The following is a 16,824-nucleotide window of genomic DNA, read 5'->3' as shown; positions in this document are numbered from 1 at the left end:
GCCAGAACTCTTTCCTCACTTCACTGGGTAACGCTGATTTGCGATCCTGTCAACTCCATGACACGCCGGGCATTGGCATGTCATTCACTGCAGAAACCGAGGCAAATGACATCATTTAATTATAAAGAGCTTATTGTGTTTCATGCCTTTTCCCAGTTAAATAAACACACTTTAATGATGTCAACAGAGACTGATTCATTTGCGCCCCGTCCAGGATATTGTTTTTATTTTGCAACATGAGTAAAGGAAGTACTTTGCTTGAAAGGTCACCTCTGCATCTGATGGTTTTTAATCTCTTGGTAATAATAAGTCACAGCAACCATTGCTGGAAGTGAAAGGATAAGGTGAAAGCTCTTCAAAGAGGAGCTCTCGCCGGCTTCGGGTTCTCAGAAGCAGGCTGTTTCTGTTCCAGATCATTTTCAGCAACCCCATTCCGCCCTCAAGTTGCAGAACAGACTTACATTTAGTACATATTAATGAGGAAAAATTCTACTGAAGCCATAAAAGTAAGGTGGGTGAGTGAGATTGCAAACAAAACCTCTTCAGTTTTAGTCTAAAACTTGGATTCAAGTTAACAGAGTTAACTTGTTCCTGTATTAAGTGCCAGACATTTCTTTGGAAAACACTTTGTTTCTTCCAGCTCCTCATACGCCCTGGTTTCTCAGGAACAGCAACTGGCAAAAAAAGGGGAACCTCCGTCCAGGCATGAGACAGAAGAATTTATTGAACTGGGACAGGCAACGGCTGGCAGAAAGGTAATTTCGGTAATAAAAAGCGTGTACATTGTGCTTTGTTTATCTTGCTGTTCTGCTTTGCTCAGAGTTTACACGCTGGCACCGTCCCAAAGAAATTACTAGTAAAGCAACTCCGGTGGGGACAGAGCAATCTCTAGGCTACAGGTGAGTTGCAACCATCCCAGCTCCCAGCGAGCATAATTACCTGCCTCTCGGCTTAGGGAAGCAAAACCGTACCCAAACAGATCTTGCTTCTCTTCTTTTGAGGGCACGAATGCTACCGGCCCTCAGATGCTGGTTCTCAACAGATACTGTACTTCCCTGCGTGGTTTTCCACTCCTCCACTGCTGACGTGTGCCTTCTTTCAGCGTAGCTCGGAGAGCCGGGAGATTAAAGGTTCCCTCACAGATTTGTTGGTGGGCTGAGATGCCGTGCTGCTTACCAGGTTGTCACCCGACACCGTAACCGCTAGCAGCGGGAGGACAGAGGACAGGGAGTTCTGGGATCCATCCGAACACAATACCGCGTTCGAGAGCTTTCCACACGCCACTGGCAAACGTTCAAGCCACTCCAATATTTGCACTTGTGGGAAGCCCCTGGAGCACTGAAGATACGGATCTGCCCCATCCTGTTGGGCCTGACTTCTGTCACTTACAGAACAAGCGAAAGCTGCTGTGTTACACCTGCTGGTTCGATCCTGCTTTCCCTTCTTCTCTTCCAGGAGGAGGATGCCCAGCGTACTGCCTACAAGCTGTGCTCCCCCAGGCAGATGTGGGGGATCAACGCACCCAAAGCCCGCTGAAGTCCACGCCCCTAGCAGCCTGTTTTGCTTTCCCAGGTCATCCCCCTTCCAAAAAAAAAGGGATGTTAAGAGAGAGGAGCTGGGCCCAGGCACTTCTCCTCTGTACTGCCAAAGTCCTGCCCCTGCTGAGCCCACAAGCACTCAGTGAACACACAGCGGGGGCAGTTTGGAGTTTCTAAATCTCTACTTGACTCGTCTCAGACACAACCACCAGTTGTTTAAAAACAGAGAAAGGGAGAGACATACAAAACTGAGAGCAATCGCTCCTCTTTTATACACACAAACTGCCAAGTGTCCCAGAGACCCTTTCCAGCAGCAGGGCCAAACAGCTTGTTCTTCCCTCTTCTGTTCCCTTTTGATGTTTGGCCGCTTTTGTCCATTCAGAAGTGAAAAAAAAATATGCAGAAAACGCCCCCTTTTTCCTTTTCAACTTAACCAGCAGGTATTTTGACCTTTAGTGAGGAGAAAACACAATGCCCCCTGCTTGCTTGAATGAAAAAAAAGAAAACAAACACACACAGAGAGAAAAAACAGAGATGCATATATAAATACACACAGTCCTACAGCAGATCAACGTGACGACACCGCTGTAATCACCGTATGTGAGGCACACAAGAACTGTTCTGGTTCGGTGTCACATGCCCGTGGTCCACAGGCACGACCGCAGAGCAATGTGACAAAAAAAAGCATGTAAGAAAGAAAAGTAAACTTCTGACACCTTTTTCTCTCTGTTCGGCCAGGAGAGGTTTCCCTGACCCCGAGAGCAGAGCTGCTCCCCTCCTACTCCTTGGGGATTTCAAACATGCAAAGGCTCTTGTACTTCTGCAGCAGTTCGTTTTTGGTCCGGACCTGCTCCCGCAGGCTCTGCAGCTGCTGCTGCTGCTGCTCCGGGCTAACGCTGATGCCGGGCATGGAGCTGATCAGCTTCCTCATCTCCTGGAACTTGTTCTTGAGTTCATTCAGCACCTGGTGAACATCCTGGCTGTCCTTGTCCATGCTGCAGAGGAGAGAAAATAGAGACACTATTCACGCCTGCTATTGGAAAGGTGCCTTCAGCCTGATGGGGGAACTGCCATTTCCAGTGTAATCACAGCTTAAACTGGAATTCACTGGGAAACCTTTGTTCCTGGTATTTAGCTACACACACCTCATTCACCTCTGACAATAAAATAACCACAGATAGATAAACGGACTGGGTAGCCTCTGAGACAAACTGCTTTCCTGGTAATTTCCAGCACACAATCCAGTTATCTTAGGTCCCATTCCACTGGTCAGGAATTGGTTTAGAGCTTTAAAACATTACCACAAAATAGGCTAAATTCTCACTCTGTTTTTTTTTTTCAGTCTCTCTCTTTGGGGCCAGTAAGATTATGCATGCGTGTTGTGTGTAGGCACCTGTGAAAAAAAGATCTCAGGCTCGCCTGTGACCTGTTGCCGAAGTAATCCAAAAAATCAATGCAGTCAAACAGCTTGACAGCAGAAAATGGAAATTGTTCCCCAAAGTATCAGAGAGTGTCCAATGGCAGAGAGAATGGCACTTTGGAGCTTTAAAACGACTCTCTGGGGATGTATACCTAATAAAAGAGAAGCAACAGCTTATTTTTTAAGAGCAGCACAATTGCTTCTGCAGCCAGCTCTGTGCTTTTCAGGGATCAGTGCTGTCTGAAGCAGTGTCTGCCCTCAAACCCTCATTAGTATCTGCCTCAGCTTCGTTAGCAGCAGCGAGGAGTTTTACGATTCCAGGCGAAAGCAAATCTCAGCTTCCAGGGCGCCTGCTAATAGCGAAAGCGGGATTCTAACGGCCTTTGAAATCTGGGAGCCCGTTCAATAGCCAGCCCTAAAAATAAACCTCCTTGGCATGACCAGGGCTGAGAGGTGCTTGATTATAACTTTGGGGAATCGTGACATGGCTGAGAGCAAAACTTTTAACCAGATGGTCCTGCTCGTTTCAAAAGGCTGTCGGAACAAAATATTCATTACTCTCTTCTAAATAAAACTGCAGCTGGTCCGATAATGTATCCCCATTATGCAGGCATCTACGGTCAGGTCGGCAGTGGAAAAATACAGGCGCACACACACGTTGCACGTCTGGGGAAGGATGGGCTGACACTGCCTTTAATCCACGAGAGCTGCAGGGTGGCTTTAGAAGGGCCCTCCAGGTCTCTCCAAGGCTTATTCCCCTACCTGCACCTAGAGAACGGCTGGTTGCCTGTCCAGGTGGTTGATCCAAATGAATAATTCATTTTTATTATTTTTTTTTTTTCTGATGGGTGATTTCCCTGCTGGATCAAGACATTGAAGTGACTCCCTCTTTGAGGGCAGGGACAGAGGTGAGAGGAAGAGCGGGAAGAGATTCAACCACCTACAATAACCTAGGATTAAATGCGATGTCCAGCCACAGCCTGTGCTGAAGGAGCACATTGAGGACCTCCCTTAAAGGAGAGAGCTCTTCAAACCCCTCGCAGGCTTCCCCATTTGTCCTTCACTGGTGTCACTCCATCACATCCCACCTGGGCTCCTGGTTACACCAGCACAACCAATTAGTGGTAGAGCCATGTGCTGGGACCTCACAGGCAACGCCATTTGTTTGCACAAGGGTGAAAACAACAGCAAGCCCTGCCTGGGAAAACTTTCTCAGGACCCAAACGACAGGAAAGAGCACGTGGCCTTGAGTGTAAGCAAATTTACGCGATATATCATCGCTCCTGAACACCGAGTCACCTTGGAGGTGAGGTGTCTTCAGGGCTGAGTCAGTGTCAAAACAGCAGGGCTGGGCTCCGCGTCTAGTGCCAGTGTTAAAGGATAATACATTTGCCATCTGTCAGGGCCATGATGCGGCACATCCCACACCGCCTGGCTCTGCGGTCCTGTGTGCCCACAGCACCGCTCAGCACAGCTGCATCGGCTCATGGAGAAGCCAGGTGCCAGCCCCACGGAGGGAGCAGGGTGGTGGGAGTGGGTGGCTCAGCAGGACAGGGCACAGGATATCCTGGGAACCGTCATCTGTGGGTCGTCATGACCTGCTCGGTGACAAATCGCAGGCTGGGAGGTCTCGGCACGGGGCTCCTGCCCGCTTTGCTTATGCACAGGATTGCAGCTGGCAACGGGGTCAAGCTTCCCGCTGTGCTCTGGGCAGCTCAGGCAGGGTCAGCCTCAGAGGGGAAACTGAGGCTGGGGTTTGTGTTCTCACATCTGCCCTGCATCTGGTGTGGCGGGGGGGTGTTGTCTTTCCTTACCATGGCTCTCATGGTGCAGTGGTTAAAGGTGAACCTCTCTCAGCACTCAGATAGGTTTGGTACAAGTGAAGCACTACCAGGAAACAAAGCAGCTTCAGCTCTCATATAAGCATGCAGGGAAAGCACAGTTGGTCCCGTGACTGGTAACAGGGGAACTTGTGCTTTCCATGCCCAAGTGAGAGCACAGCGATGGCCCTGGATGGATGTTCAGTGTCATGCTCCTGCTGGGAACTCATCTCCAATGGGGCCACCCTAGCCCCAAAACACCCCAGTTTTCAGGATCCTTTGCCCATAAATCACCGATCTCGAACCAGGAAGCGATCCATTCAGCCTGTAAGGCTGCAGAAACCATCCCATTTTTTACAACACCCCAGAAACACCCTGTGCTGCTGCTGCTCCAGGACTGCCTGTACCTTCTGGGCCATTATCAGCGGGGTTACACAGAGCAATGACCCAGCACAAGCGCCCTGCTCCTGCTCCTGGGTGTCAGCACCCGGGCACCACCTCGGTGACCCAAACAGCGCCCGGTACGGGTGTGCCACCCTTCCCACAACCCCAACCAGGAGGCAAAGAGCAGGGGAGACGCTGAGGGGACCGGGAAGGATCCTTGAAAAGTGGGCACCCCACTGCCCCGCTCCCCACCCGGGGCTCTCCATAGCCGGCTCCCCGCAGCCCGTTACCATTTGATGATGTCGTGGACGAGCGGCAGGAAGGAAAATTCCTCCTGAACCGGCGGAGGGGGAGGCGGCGGCGGCTTCTGCTCGGCGGGGGGCTCGGCCGATGGCGGCTCCTCGGCGGGGGCCCGGGTGGCGGTGGCGGAGGCGGCGGCGCCCCCCGAGGCCATGGCGGCCCCCAGCCCGCGGCCGCGGCGCTGCTCAGTGACGGCACGGGGCGGAGCTCGGCCCGGGGATGGGCCGGGGACAGGGCCTGCGCCGGGTCCTGGGCTCGGTTGGGGCCTGGAAACGGGGCTGGAGCCCGGGGCTGGAGTTGGGAGGGGAGCCGGGGGCATGGGGGTGAAGCCTGGGGGCCGGGCTGGAGGTTGGGGCCTTGCGCTGGGGCCTGCGGTAAGGCCCCGTGGGTGAGGCTGGAGCTGGGCCTGTTGTACAGTCATACAGGTTGGAAGAGAGCTCCAAAATCATCCAGTCAAAGAATCAAAGCAGTTTACATAGTCCAACCTCTGACCCACCACTAACAAGCCCTCCACTAAACCGTATCACCAAGCACTACATCTAATCATCACTCAAAGACCCCCAGGGATGGTGACTCCACCGCTTCCCTGGGCAGCCCCTTCCAACACCTCACAACCCTTTAAGTAAAGAAGTTTTTCCTAATATCCAACCCACGCCGGGCTCTGGGTCTGTTCTCCCAGCTCTACACCCCACAATCTGCACTGATCATCAGCAGATCGGGGGTGTCCCCAGCCCGTCTGCATCCCTGCCTTTCCCGCTGAGCCTTGCGGGAGGAATTGTGTTATTCTGTGATAAATCAGTAACCACTGCACCCTTCTACCCCAGCAGGGCTTGGTTGTGTCCATAAGATCTCAGCTTTCTGCTGTGTTTTTTCATTAACCGCTGTCCTTAGTTTAACTTTAACCTAACTGAGGACAATGCATCAAGGTGGCTGGTGCGCTGTTTTGTAACACCTTACCCAGAGATGCCTCCACAGGAGCTGGCTTTCTGTGTGAGGGAAGAAGCACTGGGTGTATCTGTCGGAGGGATGGAAAACTTAAATGTTGGTGGAGAGCTGGAGCTTGAAAATGGGGGAATCTGGAGGGACAGAGACAGAAATCCGGTGCCAGGGCTGGGACCTGAGTGAAGCTGGGAAAGGGGAAAGAAATGAAGCTGGGAAAGGGGAAAGAAATTAAGCTGGGAAAGGGGAAAGAAATAAAGCTGGGAGAGGGGAAAGAAATGGGGTTTTCGCATGCCTGACCTGCAGGTGAAGGAGGTGGCTGCTGAGGGTGCCCTGCCTGGAAGCCAGGAGGTCGAGGATGGTGCCCCTCAGTACCACAGTCCTCCGAGTTTGCTTCAGCAAACTGCTGCTGCCATGTTTAAATCGCTCTATCAATACACAGGATTGCAGCCATAATAATGCTAGACATAATCACGAGTTTTGCTTCCTGGATTGGCTTTGAGAAAATACATAATATTTCATTTGCAATAAGCCTCCGTGCTCATCAGTTAGTTATAGGCTGAGGATGACTGGGAAGGCAATTTTCTATTTCTTTAAAGCAATTTATTTCGAAAAGCAAACAGGGGCTATTTATATATCAAATGAGAATGCTGGTAACCATTTGTACATGTGGAGTATTGACTGCTTGCTCTAAATATAGCAGATGCAATTGTTCACTTTGTTCCTACTGTCAGGAATAGATCCCAGCTTGGGCACTGGTGCTGGAATGTGAGAGGAGCCCTGGGGAGCCCAGGACCTGCTGAGCAGATCCCTGTGGGAAGGCTGGTGGGATTTATGGTCCTTGGCTGAGCCAAGCAGGAGGTACAGGATGCTGTGTCCTTTGCATGGGGCTGAGCAGAGAGGTTTGTTTCTGCACGTTGTTTTATGGGCTTTTCTAAAGCGAGATTCAATTCGGCCTCACGGGGGTCATTTTCTTCTGTACCGTGCTGGGTTTAACTCTCCCCTTGACTTCATTGAGGAGTGTGGTTAATTGCTAGGCTGCTGGATGCCTGCCTCTGATGGGTGAGTCAGGCAGTCATTAGGGTAGGTGACAACATGCAGATACCATTCAAACACAACTACAGCGCTGTCAATCAGCATTTCTTTGTGCCGTTCAGTTCCCATTTTGGTTCACGTGTTCCCACAGCAGCTGGAACAGGCAGCTTTATCTTGGTGGCATTCAGCCCTGTCCCTGCCTTGCACCTTCCCTTTCTCATGGGAACAGCTCCTTCAGGTGGCCCACTCCCATCCTTTGGGGCTTGTCATGTCTCCTGGCAAGTTCAGGGGAGAGAGAAGATGTTTTGCAGTGAGGGAGTGGTGCCAATGGCTCCTCCATCACCAAAGATGCTGGTGAATTGATCAGATGAGACTGCATGGTCACAATTTGAGTGTCAACCTCTTGCCTATACCATGACTGGTGTGTGCATAGCCCTGGAGAGGACTGTGGGGACCTCAGCCCTAATCCTCACCTGCCTTTGCAGAGCTCCAGGCTGTGAGACCCTTATCCCCACAGGGTGACTCTTCAATGGCCTGGGTTACATACTTGTAATGTGGTTTCTAATAGGTAGCCATCACCCTCAACATGATCTCCAGCCTCCACATCACTTTAAAATCCTGCCAGGGTCTCCATCTCAGCTGGAAGGGCCGTGTCTGACCCTCCGGCTGTTCTCTCACGGAGCTGTCATTGCTCTGCAGATCTTCCTAATTTTCAGTCTGGTTTTCACCCACTTTCAGGCCCTCAACTGAAAGGTTTGAGTGAGCAACCTCTGAAAATTCCTAGTGAGGCAGCTAAAGCATGAACAGAGATGCTTAGCATTGAATGAAAAGAAAAACTTCCCCCCTAGATTCGGTGATAAACCCAGAGTGCAAATGATTGTCCTGTTTTTTTATCAGTATTTAGATTGTGCTCTTTGTATAATTCACTTGCTGGACATCCAGTTTCTGAAATGTGCAGATGTCTCCAGACCACCTGATCTCCCACATCTTGAAGCTATCGCATAAGCTTGTTGCTTGCCCAAACATTTGGTTAACCTGTTATCCTAAAAAAACAGCTGATCAAATAAAGCATGTCTGGAGCCTCTTATTGCCTGTTTCTTTGCAAAGCTAATATTATTCTTTTTTTCCTGTCATTTCTATACAAATCGCATCTCATGCCTGCTTCCAAAGGTAATTTGGGGGACTTTTACCACCAGTTATTTAACAGAGTGCCATGCAGCTCCATGCCTCTCACCAATGTCTCCTTACAATGACCTGACATTTTTATGAGGATGATCTGGCATTTCACCAGGCCCCTTTCTCTCTGCTGTCCATCTGGAGCTTGCCGTGCGATTGCCACCAGCTCTGTTATCATTTTTTAATGCCCGGCTATCATTGTGTCGAACTTTATCTCTCCATCCTGCCCCGGTACCACAATGTCGACCCAAATTTTCTGTTTAAAGGCCTGCCAAGCTGCTGCAGTGGGATAAGTCTGTCACACAAAGTCAGGGAGGTGCTGTCAGGGTTGTGGCCACCTGGCATGGGGTGATAGGAATAAAAAGTTATAGCTCCTGCCAGCCTCTGGGCAAGCAGCCTGTGGCTGTGGTCAGCAGCACGAAAACATTGGTGCTTTTTGTTGGGTTGTGGCTGCAAGCCTGCTGAGATTCCTGCCCAGCATCCCCCTAATTTTGATCAGGTGGAAATTTGGGCCCATTTCAGGCCCTGGTGTCCCTGGTTCTTTGAGGGATGCTGCCAGGAATGAGGGGGCCATAAGCTGAGCATCATCCAAGCACATCTGAAGCACCAGAGCCAGCCACTGCCAGGGGAACTTGGCGATGTCCCATCTTGGGGCTGCCCTGGGGAGAAGTCCATCGTCGCATGGCCCAGGAGGTGCCACCATGAAGGAGAGAAGCCTCCTCATCCAAGGAAGCCCAGCATGTGGGGAAAATTTGAGGCACAGGAGGCTTCATCCAGGTCGTTCTGGCTCCAGGTTGGATGTCAGAGCCACAGGGCATTGACCCAGCCCTGAAGGCCGGATCTTGAGTGTGCCAAAATTTGGGGGGGAGAAGGGGGACGAGTCAAGGGGAGTGTCCAGTGATCTCATGATGTTTGCTGATGCCACGCCACCGCTGAGCAAACGCGGGGGGCTGCAGTCCCCCCCCGGGGGAGGTATCCAAGCCAGCGCATGGGCAAGGAGAGCGCGGAGAGCTTCTTGCACAAGGTCAGCTACACAGAAACGTGGATCCAGGAAAACACACGGCAGGACCGGCCGCAGCCCCCAGCCTGGCCCATCTCCTGGTGCAGGCAGCTCTGAGCTTTCCTGCCTCCCAGCCTCAATTTTGACACAGTGCAAAGGGGCAAAACTCACCCCGCAGAGCCTGGAGTGTGAACTGAGGGTGTCAAACCCACCCCCAAAGGAGGAAAGTGCCCGTTACCACTGGGCAAAATCAACTCTGGGCCCCTGCTGGTATCGCCCGCAGTGTGCTTGACTCAGCAGTGTCCTTGCTGTGATTTGCAAACAATGAGTTAGTCACAAAACACGTGCCGCCAAACACGTGAGGCGGCAGCGTTTGGAGCTCTCGACATGAAAGCAGAGCCTCGAAGAAATGTTGTAAGAGCCTCTGGCAGTGCCCAGCACCCAGCCTGGGCAAGCAGTGCTTCCTGACAGCCCAGCTGTACACCGTGCTTTGGAAAGGTGCTGGAGAGGGACAATATAAATGTTTGAGTCCCTATGAATGTGGATATGTGGGTCCCAGAGCAGCACTGCCCTGCATGGCCATGGTGCAGGTTTTAATTCTTGCCCTGTTCAGAGAACAGACTTGCCAGGATCGATTAATCCAGATCCATTTATCAGGATCTATTTATCCAGATCCACGTAGCAGGGACGTGTTAATAGGACAGCATTAAGGATTTGATTGAAATCCCTGCTCCCTCTCTTGGTGTCGTTCTTGCTAAAGTGGGTCAGGCTTTGTTGATGTGTTTGTCAGGTTCCCTTCAAGCACGGCAGGAAAAGCCGTTCCACGAAGAGCCTGAGCAGATCAAAATGCTGCCCTTTGGTTACCTAAAGCATGGGGAGAGGAAATAGGCTTTGCGTGCGCTTTGTTTTGGCACCGCTGCAGAGACACCACGCAAGATTTAAGCCCGTCCTTTGCTTCAGTTGCAAATGCCGTTCTGGTATCACTGGCCTGATTACTGAAGGCAAATTTTACAGGGGCCCTGCGAGATGAATCAGGCAGCCTTGAAGGACGCAGTTTGATGTGCCAGAGCAGTGGGTTTCTGGGGCAGCACTGGCGTGGTTGGAGACACGCTGCCTGTGCAAATCAAGGCACCGCGAAGTTCAGTGGTGGAGAAATCCCCATCCATAGCAAGAAACCTTTTAATCCCTTTTCAGCCTCACTAACTCCTTTCCCTCACCTGGAGGAAGGTACATTTCTGAGGCTGTGCTGAGAGCAGCGTTTTGGGGAGGCTTCCTCCTGCTGCTGCCCGGGGCCGGCAGCCTGTGGGGCACCGCGTTGTGGCCCCACAGCCCCAGCCCCGCTGCCGGCCCCGAGGGTATCTCCCAGCCCTGTTTGCCGAGGGTTTAATATTTAGCCGCTAATAAACAAAGCCTATCAGGCTTTGCTGACCAGGTAGCTATATTTTCCTGGGAAGTTCGCTGCTCTTGCAGGACAAACAAGCCCAGGATGTGGTGGCACGCTTGCCAGAGATAAAGTTTTCAATGGAAAATGCCCTGCATTCCCCCAGAGAGTGCACCCCACATTCCTCCAGCTCCCACCCCCTCTCCCCAGACATTCCTTGGGCATCGGATGGTGATTGGGTACCCAGCCACATCTGAACCTGCCCTAAAGCTTTCCCTCCAGCCTAGCTGCACTCTGATTTATTCAGGGAGTGGTTGTTTATCTGCCTGGGATTGGTTTGGGATTTTGGCTCCAAGCAGCCGTCGGGGAGCAGGGATTACTTCTAGCAGCACTGAAACGAGATGTTTAAACAATGTCAAGGGGAAAAACAAAGAGCCTTCCTTGTTCTGAATTGAGAAATTTCAGAAATTGCCCTTTACGCTTTTTCCCAACAGGAATTTCTCAGCCAGAAGTCTGATTTCTGCCCCCAGAGGGACGTGTCCTGCAGCTCTGCTTGGCAGCTGCCACCAGGGTTGGTGCCCACCAGGTACCCAGGGCTCAATCCGGCCCCGGTGCTGCCCATTTCTAAATAGATAAATGGAAAAAGCTGAGCCCAGCCCCACTTCTCCCATGATGGAGCCTGGCAAGGAGGGAGGCAGGAGCACCGCATGAGGCAGCTCAGTCCCTAACACCATCCTCTGCTCCGTCCTTAATCCAAATGCAAACAAATATCAACAGGGAGTGACATTCGGCTTCCAGACAACCCCTTCCCTTGTCCTGGCTGTCCTTCCTGCATGGAACAGCCCCTCCTGGAGGCTCTCGTGGTGCTCCTGCTTGGTTTGCTCTTCCTCCTGCCACCCCTGCCCCATGGGGATTGCGCCCGGGAGCTGGCCACCGGCCGGCCCATTCCGGCATCGCGCAGCACCTGCACAGATAATTGCTCTAATTGTTCCTGCTGGATAACGAGCGTTTTTGCATCGTCATCCCCAGCTGCAGAGAGCATCATCCGAGCTGCTATTTCTGGGGCGGAAAGCAGCTCCTTTGGGCCAGCAGAGGCTGAATCAGGCTGGCTCTGGCCGCCCGAAACCAAGCTGCCGCACCAAGCAGCCCCCACGGAGCGCTGCGTTGCAGGCGTGGTTCGGAGCAAGGCACGGGCCAGGGATGGTTTCCAAAGGGCAGGCTGGACACGAGGGCATGCGAATGTGGGATTTCCAGCATTTTCATGAAACACAGCCAAAACCCTGTGGATTTGCGTCTCCAAAGCACCCTTCTCTCACCCAACCTTCTCTCTGTGACCCTGCGGGATTCAGAGGGCTGGGGACACGTGCACACGCATGGATGTGCACGCACCTGGGATGGGGTTAGCAGCCCCCTTCCCCCTGGGCAGTAGATGGACCTGCTGTAGGACAGAAACCCCAAATGGGCTTTGGTTTCTCCACCACAAAGCGCTCTGCAGGACCTGGGCACCCGTCACCTCCCAGGCAGGGCCAGCTGCAGGAAGCCTGAAAGCCTGAGAAGCATTTGCCAGGAGAAAGAGGTTGTTTTACACCCTGCCTTGGCTTCAAGAAGGGGTTTGGGGACATCAGCGTGGCATAAAAGCAAAAGGGCTTTCCTGCCAGTTGTCACTTGAGCCCCTAATGCCGTGCACAGCCCCCTGGAAATGGGTTTGCAAAGGATGCTGCTGAAAACGCCTTGGGAAAGGGTGGTTCAGGGCTTGAGATAAGAGTCCTATGGACTGGTTAGGCAAGGAGAGGGAGGAAAAAATGTGTCAGGCCGAGAGAAGGGAGAGATAAGCAGGGCATCCGGGCTGCAAGCACAAAGCCGCCAGCCTTCCCGGCGCCATGGGGCTGCAAGGTGGCCGGATCCGGGCCGGGAGAGCCTGGGCTGGTGCCAGCCACGTGGCAGAGCCTGGCCTCCAGCAGGACTTGGGGTGAGTGGACGGGTTTTATAGGGACAGGGTGATGGGGATGGCTCCCCCAGCCCCATATGAGCCATACAACCTGCATTCTGCTCCCAGCCCTGCTCATGGCCTGGCTGCTGTCCTACATAATAGGATTTTGTGTGTGCTGGGGCCATGCTTGAGAGAGGAAGATGCTCATTTAGCCCTATCGATCTGTTCTGTTGGTGACCAGATTTAACACCTCTGGGAGCTGCAGTGTGCTGCCTTCCCTTAACTCACTCCTGCTCCCAGCTTTTGGGGCCAGGGTGCACCTTGTACTGAAGCAGCCTCCTGCCCGGAGCTGGATTTTGGGGAGCCCGGGAGGGAGGACACCGCACCTGGTAGCCACCAGGCTAATTGCACATTGCCTCCTAATTGCGGTTCTTGACGTTCTCTCAAAACAAAAGGAATAATTTAGCTGGAAGACAGGAAATTCAGGGAGCTGGGAGCATCCTGTGGAGCTGGCAGCAAGGGGGTGACTGCTGGAGGGCTCATCGGTGGCTCCTGGTTTTGCAGGAGCCCTTCTCCCCTGCCAAAACAGCCACTTGGCATCTTTTCTACCACCGTCCCCTCCTTCCCACCTTGTGCCACATCCACCCCGGCACCCCAGGAGGGAAGCAGGGCACTGAGGATGCTCCTCACGCTCATCCCACCGCCGCAGCCATGCACACGAAGGCAGCCGAGCCCACGCGCGCGCTTCCCCGGTGCCAGATCCGTACTTGCAGCCGCCGTATATCCACTATAATCCACCCACGGGGTGGCCAGGCTGTACTTGGCCGGGAAGGACAGAACATCCTTGTGATTCGAAAGGTCAAAGCGAATGTCAGCGCGCTGTCAGCTTGACTCAGCAGGAATGCAAAGCTGCCTTGGGGACGCGGGGAGCTCACAGGGACGGTTTGGGGCCGTTGGGTAGGGTGGTCCCTGCATATCAGGCAGGGAGAGGCACGGGGTCCACGGCACAACTGTCCCTGACGATATCGGGATGTGTGAACAGCTTTGCACGCTCAACTTCTGGCTGTTTGAGGTAAATCCAGCAGAGTGGACAGAGGGCACGGGCACATCGAGCGGCACTCGAGGAGGCTGAGCCAGGGCGGATGTCTGGGATTGATTTCCAGGTGACAGAGGCGCTGCCTTGTCCCTCGAGCTCCTGTCTCCGTGCCCAATGATTTTTTCTGCTAATAATCTCCGCTGAGCAGGTGAAAACACACGCAGGCACCCAGCACAGGGCCGAGGGGATGTTTCGGAGCCCGATGTGCCGACGGCAGGGCCATGCAGTGTTCCTGCCCTATGGATCTCAAACATTTGTCCCCCTGCCCACCCCAGCAGAAAGCCCTGGATGTCAGCAGCACTGGCCCCTCTAGGTATTGGTGCCTCACTGCCACGTGCCACCCCGAGCTGGCTGCATTTTGGGGCAGGTGAAATGTTCCCACGTGTGTCCCCAGCACACCTGGGCAGTGGCACGTGCCGCTCCCTGCGCTGCTCCCCGTGCGTGCCAAGCAGCATTGGAGCCAACAACACCACCACGCCGGGCAGGGCTCTGGTGGCCCCGACCTTTCTGGCTTTGAAAACAGGCCGGGAACAAGCCGCACTTTTGTTTTCAGTTGATGGAGCTGGAACGGGACCTTCGGGTTGTTCCCGGGACACTGCAGCAGCCCGGGGGGGGCCGTGATGCCGCATCCCGTGCGCAGCGGGCGGCCTCGCTGCACCCTTGTCCCGGCCCCATTTTGTCCTTCGGCGGCAGAGCTCCGGCTCAGGGCTGCGGACAAACTCTCCCCTATCTCACCCAGCAGCAGGGCCGAGTGGATCCCACCGTGGGACAGCCTTCGGGGGAAGCACCAGCAGCTCCAGGCATGGCTCACGTGCCCGGGGAGTTCAGCGAGTTCGGCCGTGCCGCTGGCTGGTGGGACACGTGCCCGCTGCCCCCGGCATCAGGGGGCACTCAGCTGAAACACCAGCGTGCGAGGAATGCGGTCCCTGCCTGGTCTCACCCCTCAAACCTCGCTCGTGCCCATCCCTGGGCAGCCCCTGAACCTTGGGGATGCAGCCAGGGTGAGGAGGGCGGTGGGTTGGCAGCTTATGGTCGTTACACGGGGAAAAATAGGGCTGAAAAATGGGGTTACCCAGGGACCTGAGGCGCTTCAAGTCACAGGAATTAGGGACAGTGCAGCCCTGAAGCACCAAAATTTGGATGATGTGCCTGGGGAGCACAGGGCTGGCACCAGTTTGCTGCTGGGTACCGTGGCCACAAGGCGGGCAGCAGGCAGATGACAAGGGTATTTTTATCTCTGATATGGAAAGGGGTATTTCCAAGAAGAAAAGGCAAATCCCTTCATGCCCAATAGCCAGTGGTTATGTGACCGTCACTAACCGCCTGTCCCCAAGGAGCCCCAGGCAGCTCGCTGCTTCCCGGCCAGCTCCTTATCAACCTCCCACACCCACAGGTAGGAAAACAACCCGCTGCCTTCCCGGAGGAGGCTGTGGAGCTGACCACTGCTGAGAAATCACCTGAACCCTGCCACGTCCCCGTGCCTGGGAGCCACCGTCTGCGCCGAGGTCTGTCCAGCACTTCCCACTGATAACACCCGGAGCTGCTCGAGCTGCCCTGATTAATCTTGGTGAAAGACAAATTTCTAGCAGCCAGCACAGGTTTGGGCTTTCTGCAGCTGTCTCACTAGGGAAACACAGGGTTTAAAAGGAAAGCAAGGCTCCCGGGTAACCTCAGCACCAGGGACTTCAGGAGCTCGCTCGGAAAATCGAGTGCATTTTCTGTGCCACGGCACTGAGGCCGATGTGAGGCCGTTCGTGTGTCCTATGGTGTTTGGCTAGCAATGTGCTGAGCCCCTCGTCCCTCACACCTTGTCCCATGTCCCCTGTGCCTTGTGACAAGGCAGGTCAGGGACTTGATCCATCCGAAAGCCATGCCTGGCCCGGTGGGCTCGGTGCCGCAGGGCCAACTCTTGTTTGTGTCTCCGGATCACAGCCCCGCCAGCCAAAAAACAAGGTCTTTGTTTTCGCTGCCTGACGGCTGACCCCTGGCCCTCCTCGGGGACGGGTCCCTGAAGGCTGGCGGGGATTTACGGCCAGATGTGATTTATGCTGGAGGTGGAGCGGGACGGAGCCGTCGTGGCCAGCAGGGACCCAACAGCACGGCTGTCCTGGCCTGACCCTACCCGGCACGGGGAGAAAACCCTGGGGGCAGACAGACATCCCCTGGGGACACCCCGAAAATGCCTGGAAGCTGCATGGGAGGGAAATGTGTGAGTGCAGGCAATGGGAGAAACCCATCAGAGTAGAGCCAGTTGGGACACGGGCTCATACCCCATAAGAGGCAGCTCTGTGGGGGCGATAGGGCTGTGGGGCCATCACCCCTCCTGACACCCCCTACCCTGTTTCCCAGCCACGTGGCACAGCCCTGGATGTCTTATAAACCCCAAATACATTTCTGTACATCCCCAGGCACCTCTCCTCCCTGCACCATCACCCTCCCCTGCCTGGGGGGACAGGGAAGCATCCCCAGATGCCCCCCGCACCCCAACACGTTCCCCCCAGCACTCGGCCACCTCTCTCTTCCTCCTCGGCTCCTGCTTATCAGCGCGGGGCTCCGGGGCCAGCCCAAACAGCCGCCCCCGCACCGGGGAGCAGCGGGGAGGTTGGGGACCCAGACAACCCAACAGAAGCTCCTTGTCTTCTGCTGGGTGTTGAAATCCAGCCCCGGGTGCCCCCGGGCGGCTCCAGGCTCCCTTCCCTCCTCCCTGCCCTCCTGGGTGAGAGGTCTGCCTTGCTCAGCTCTGTTTACTAAGCCGTGGATTTTCCCCTCCAGCCGTTTCTGTATTCTAGCAGAACCACCTTGGCC

At 54.2% G+C, this 16,824-nt stretch overlaps 1 protein-coding gene across 1 annotated transcript; it reads right to left on the bottom strand.

Annotated features, from left to right (window-relative positions):
- Positions 1 to 1,701: 1,701 nt before the first annotated feature.
- On the bottom strand, positions 1,702 to 5,638 carry MED9 (mediator complex subunit 9). The gene is made up of 2 exons (XM_084295782.1): positions 5,453 to 5,638; positions 1,702 to 2,533 (listed from the first exon to the last, which is right to left on the bottom strand). The coding sequence occupies exons 1-2, from the start codon at positions 5,614 to 5,616 to the stop codon at positions 2,317 to 2,319; spliced, it is 381 nt and encodes a 126-aa protein (XP_084151908.1). The 5' UTR covers positions 5,617 to 5,638; the 3' UTR covers positions 1,702 to 2,316.
- Between the last annotated feature and the right edge of the window lie 11,186 nt (positions 5,639 to 16,824).

Source organism: Netta rufina, assembly GCF_964035555.1.
Source record: "Netta rufina genome assembly, chromosome: 15".
Lineage (NCBI taxonomy): Eukaryota > Metazoa > Chordata > Aves > Anseriformes > Anatidae > Netta > Netta rufina.
Note: the sequence above shows the minus strand (reverse complement) of the source record. Positions and strands in the feature narration are given on the sequence as shown.

What these genes read in the sequence shown, in the direction of transcription:
- MED9 (XM_084295782.1), bottom strand. Translation starts at nt 5,616, where the DNA reads ATGGCCTCGGGGGGCGCCGCCGCCTCCGCCACCGCCACCCGGGCCCCC. An exon ending in GTCCACGACATCATCAAATG is followed by an intron (nt 2,534 to 5,452) that starts GTAACGGGCTGC and finishes TCTCCTCTGCAG; the next exon opens with CATGGACAAGGACAGCCAGG.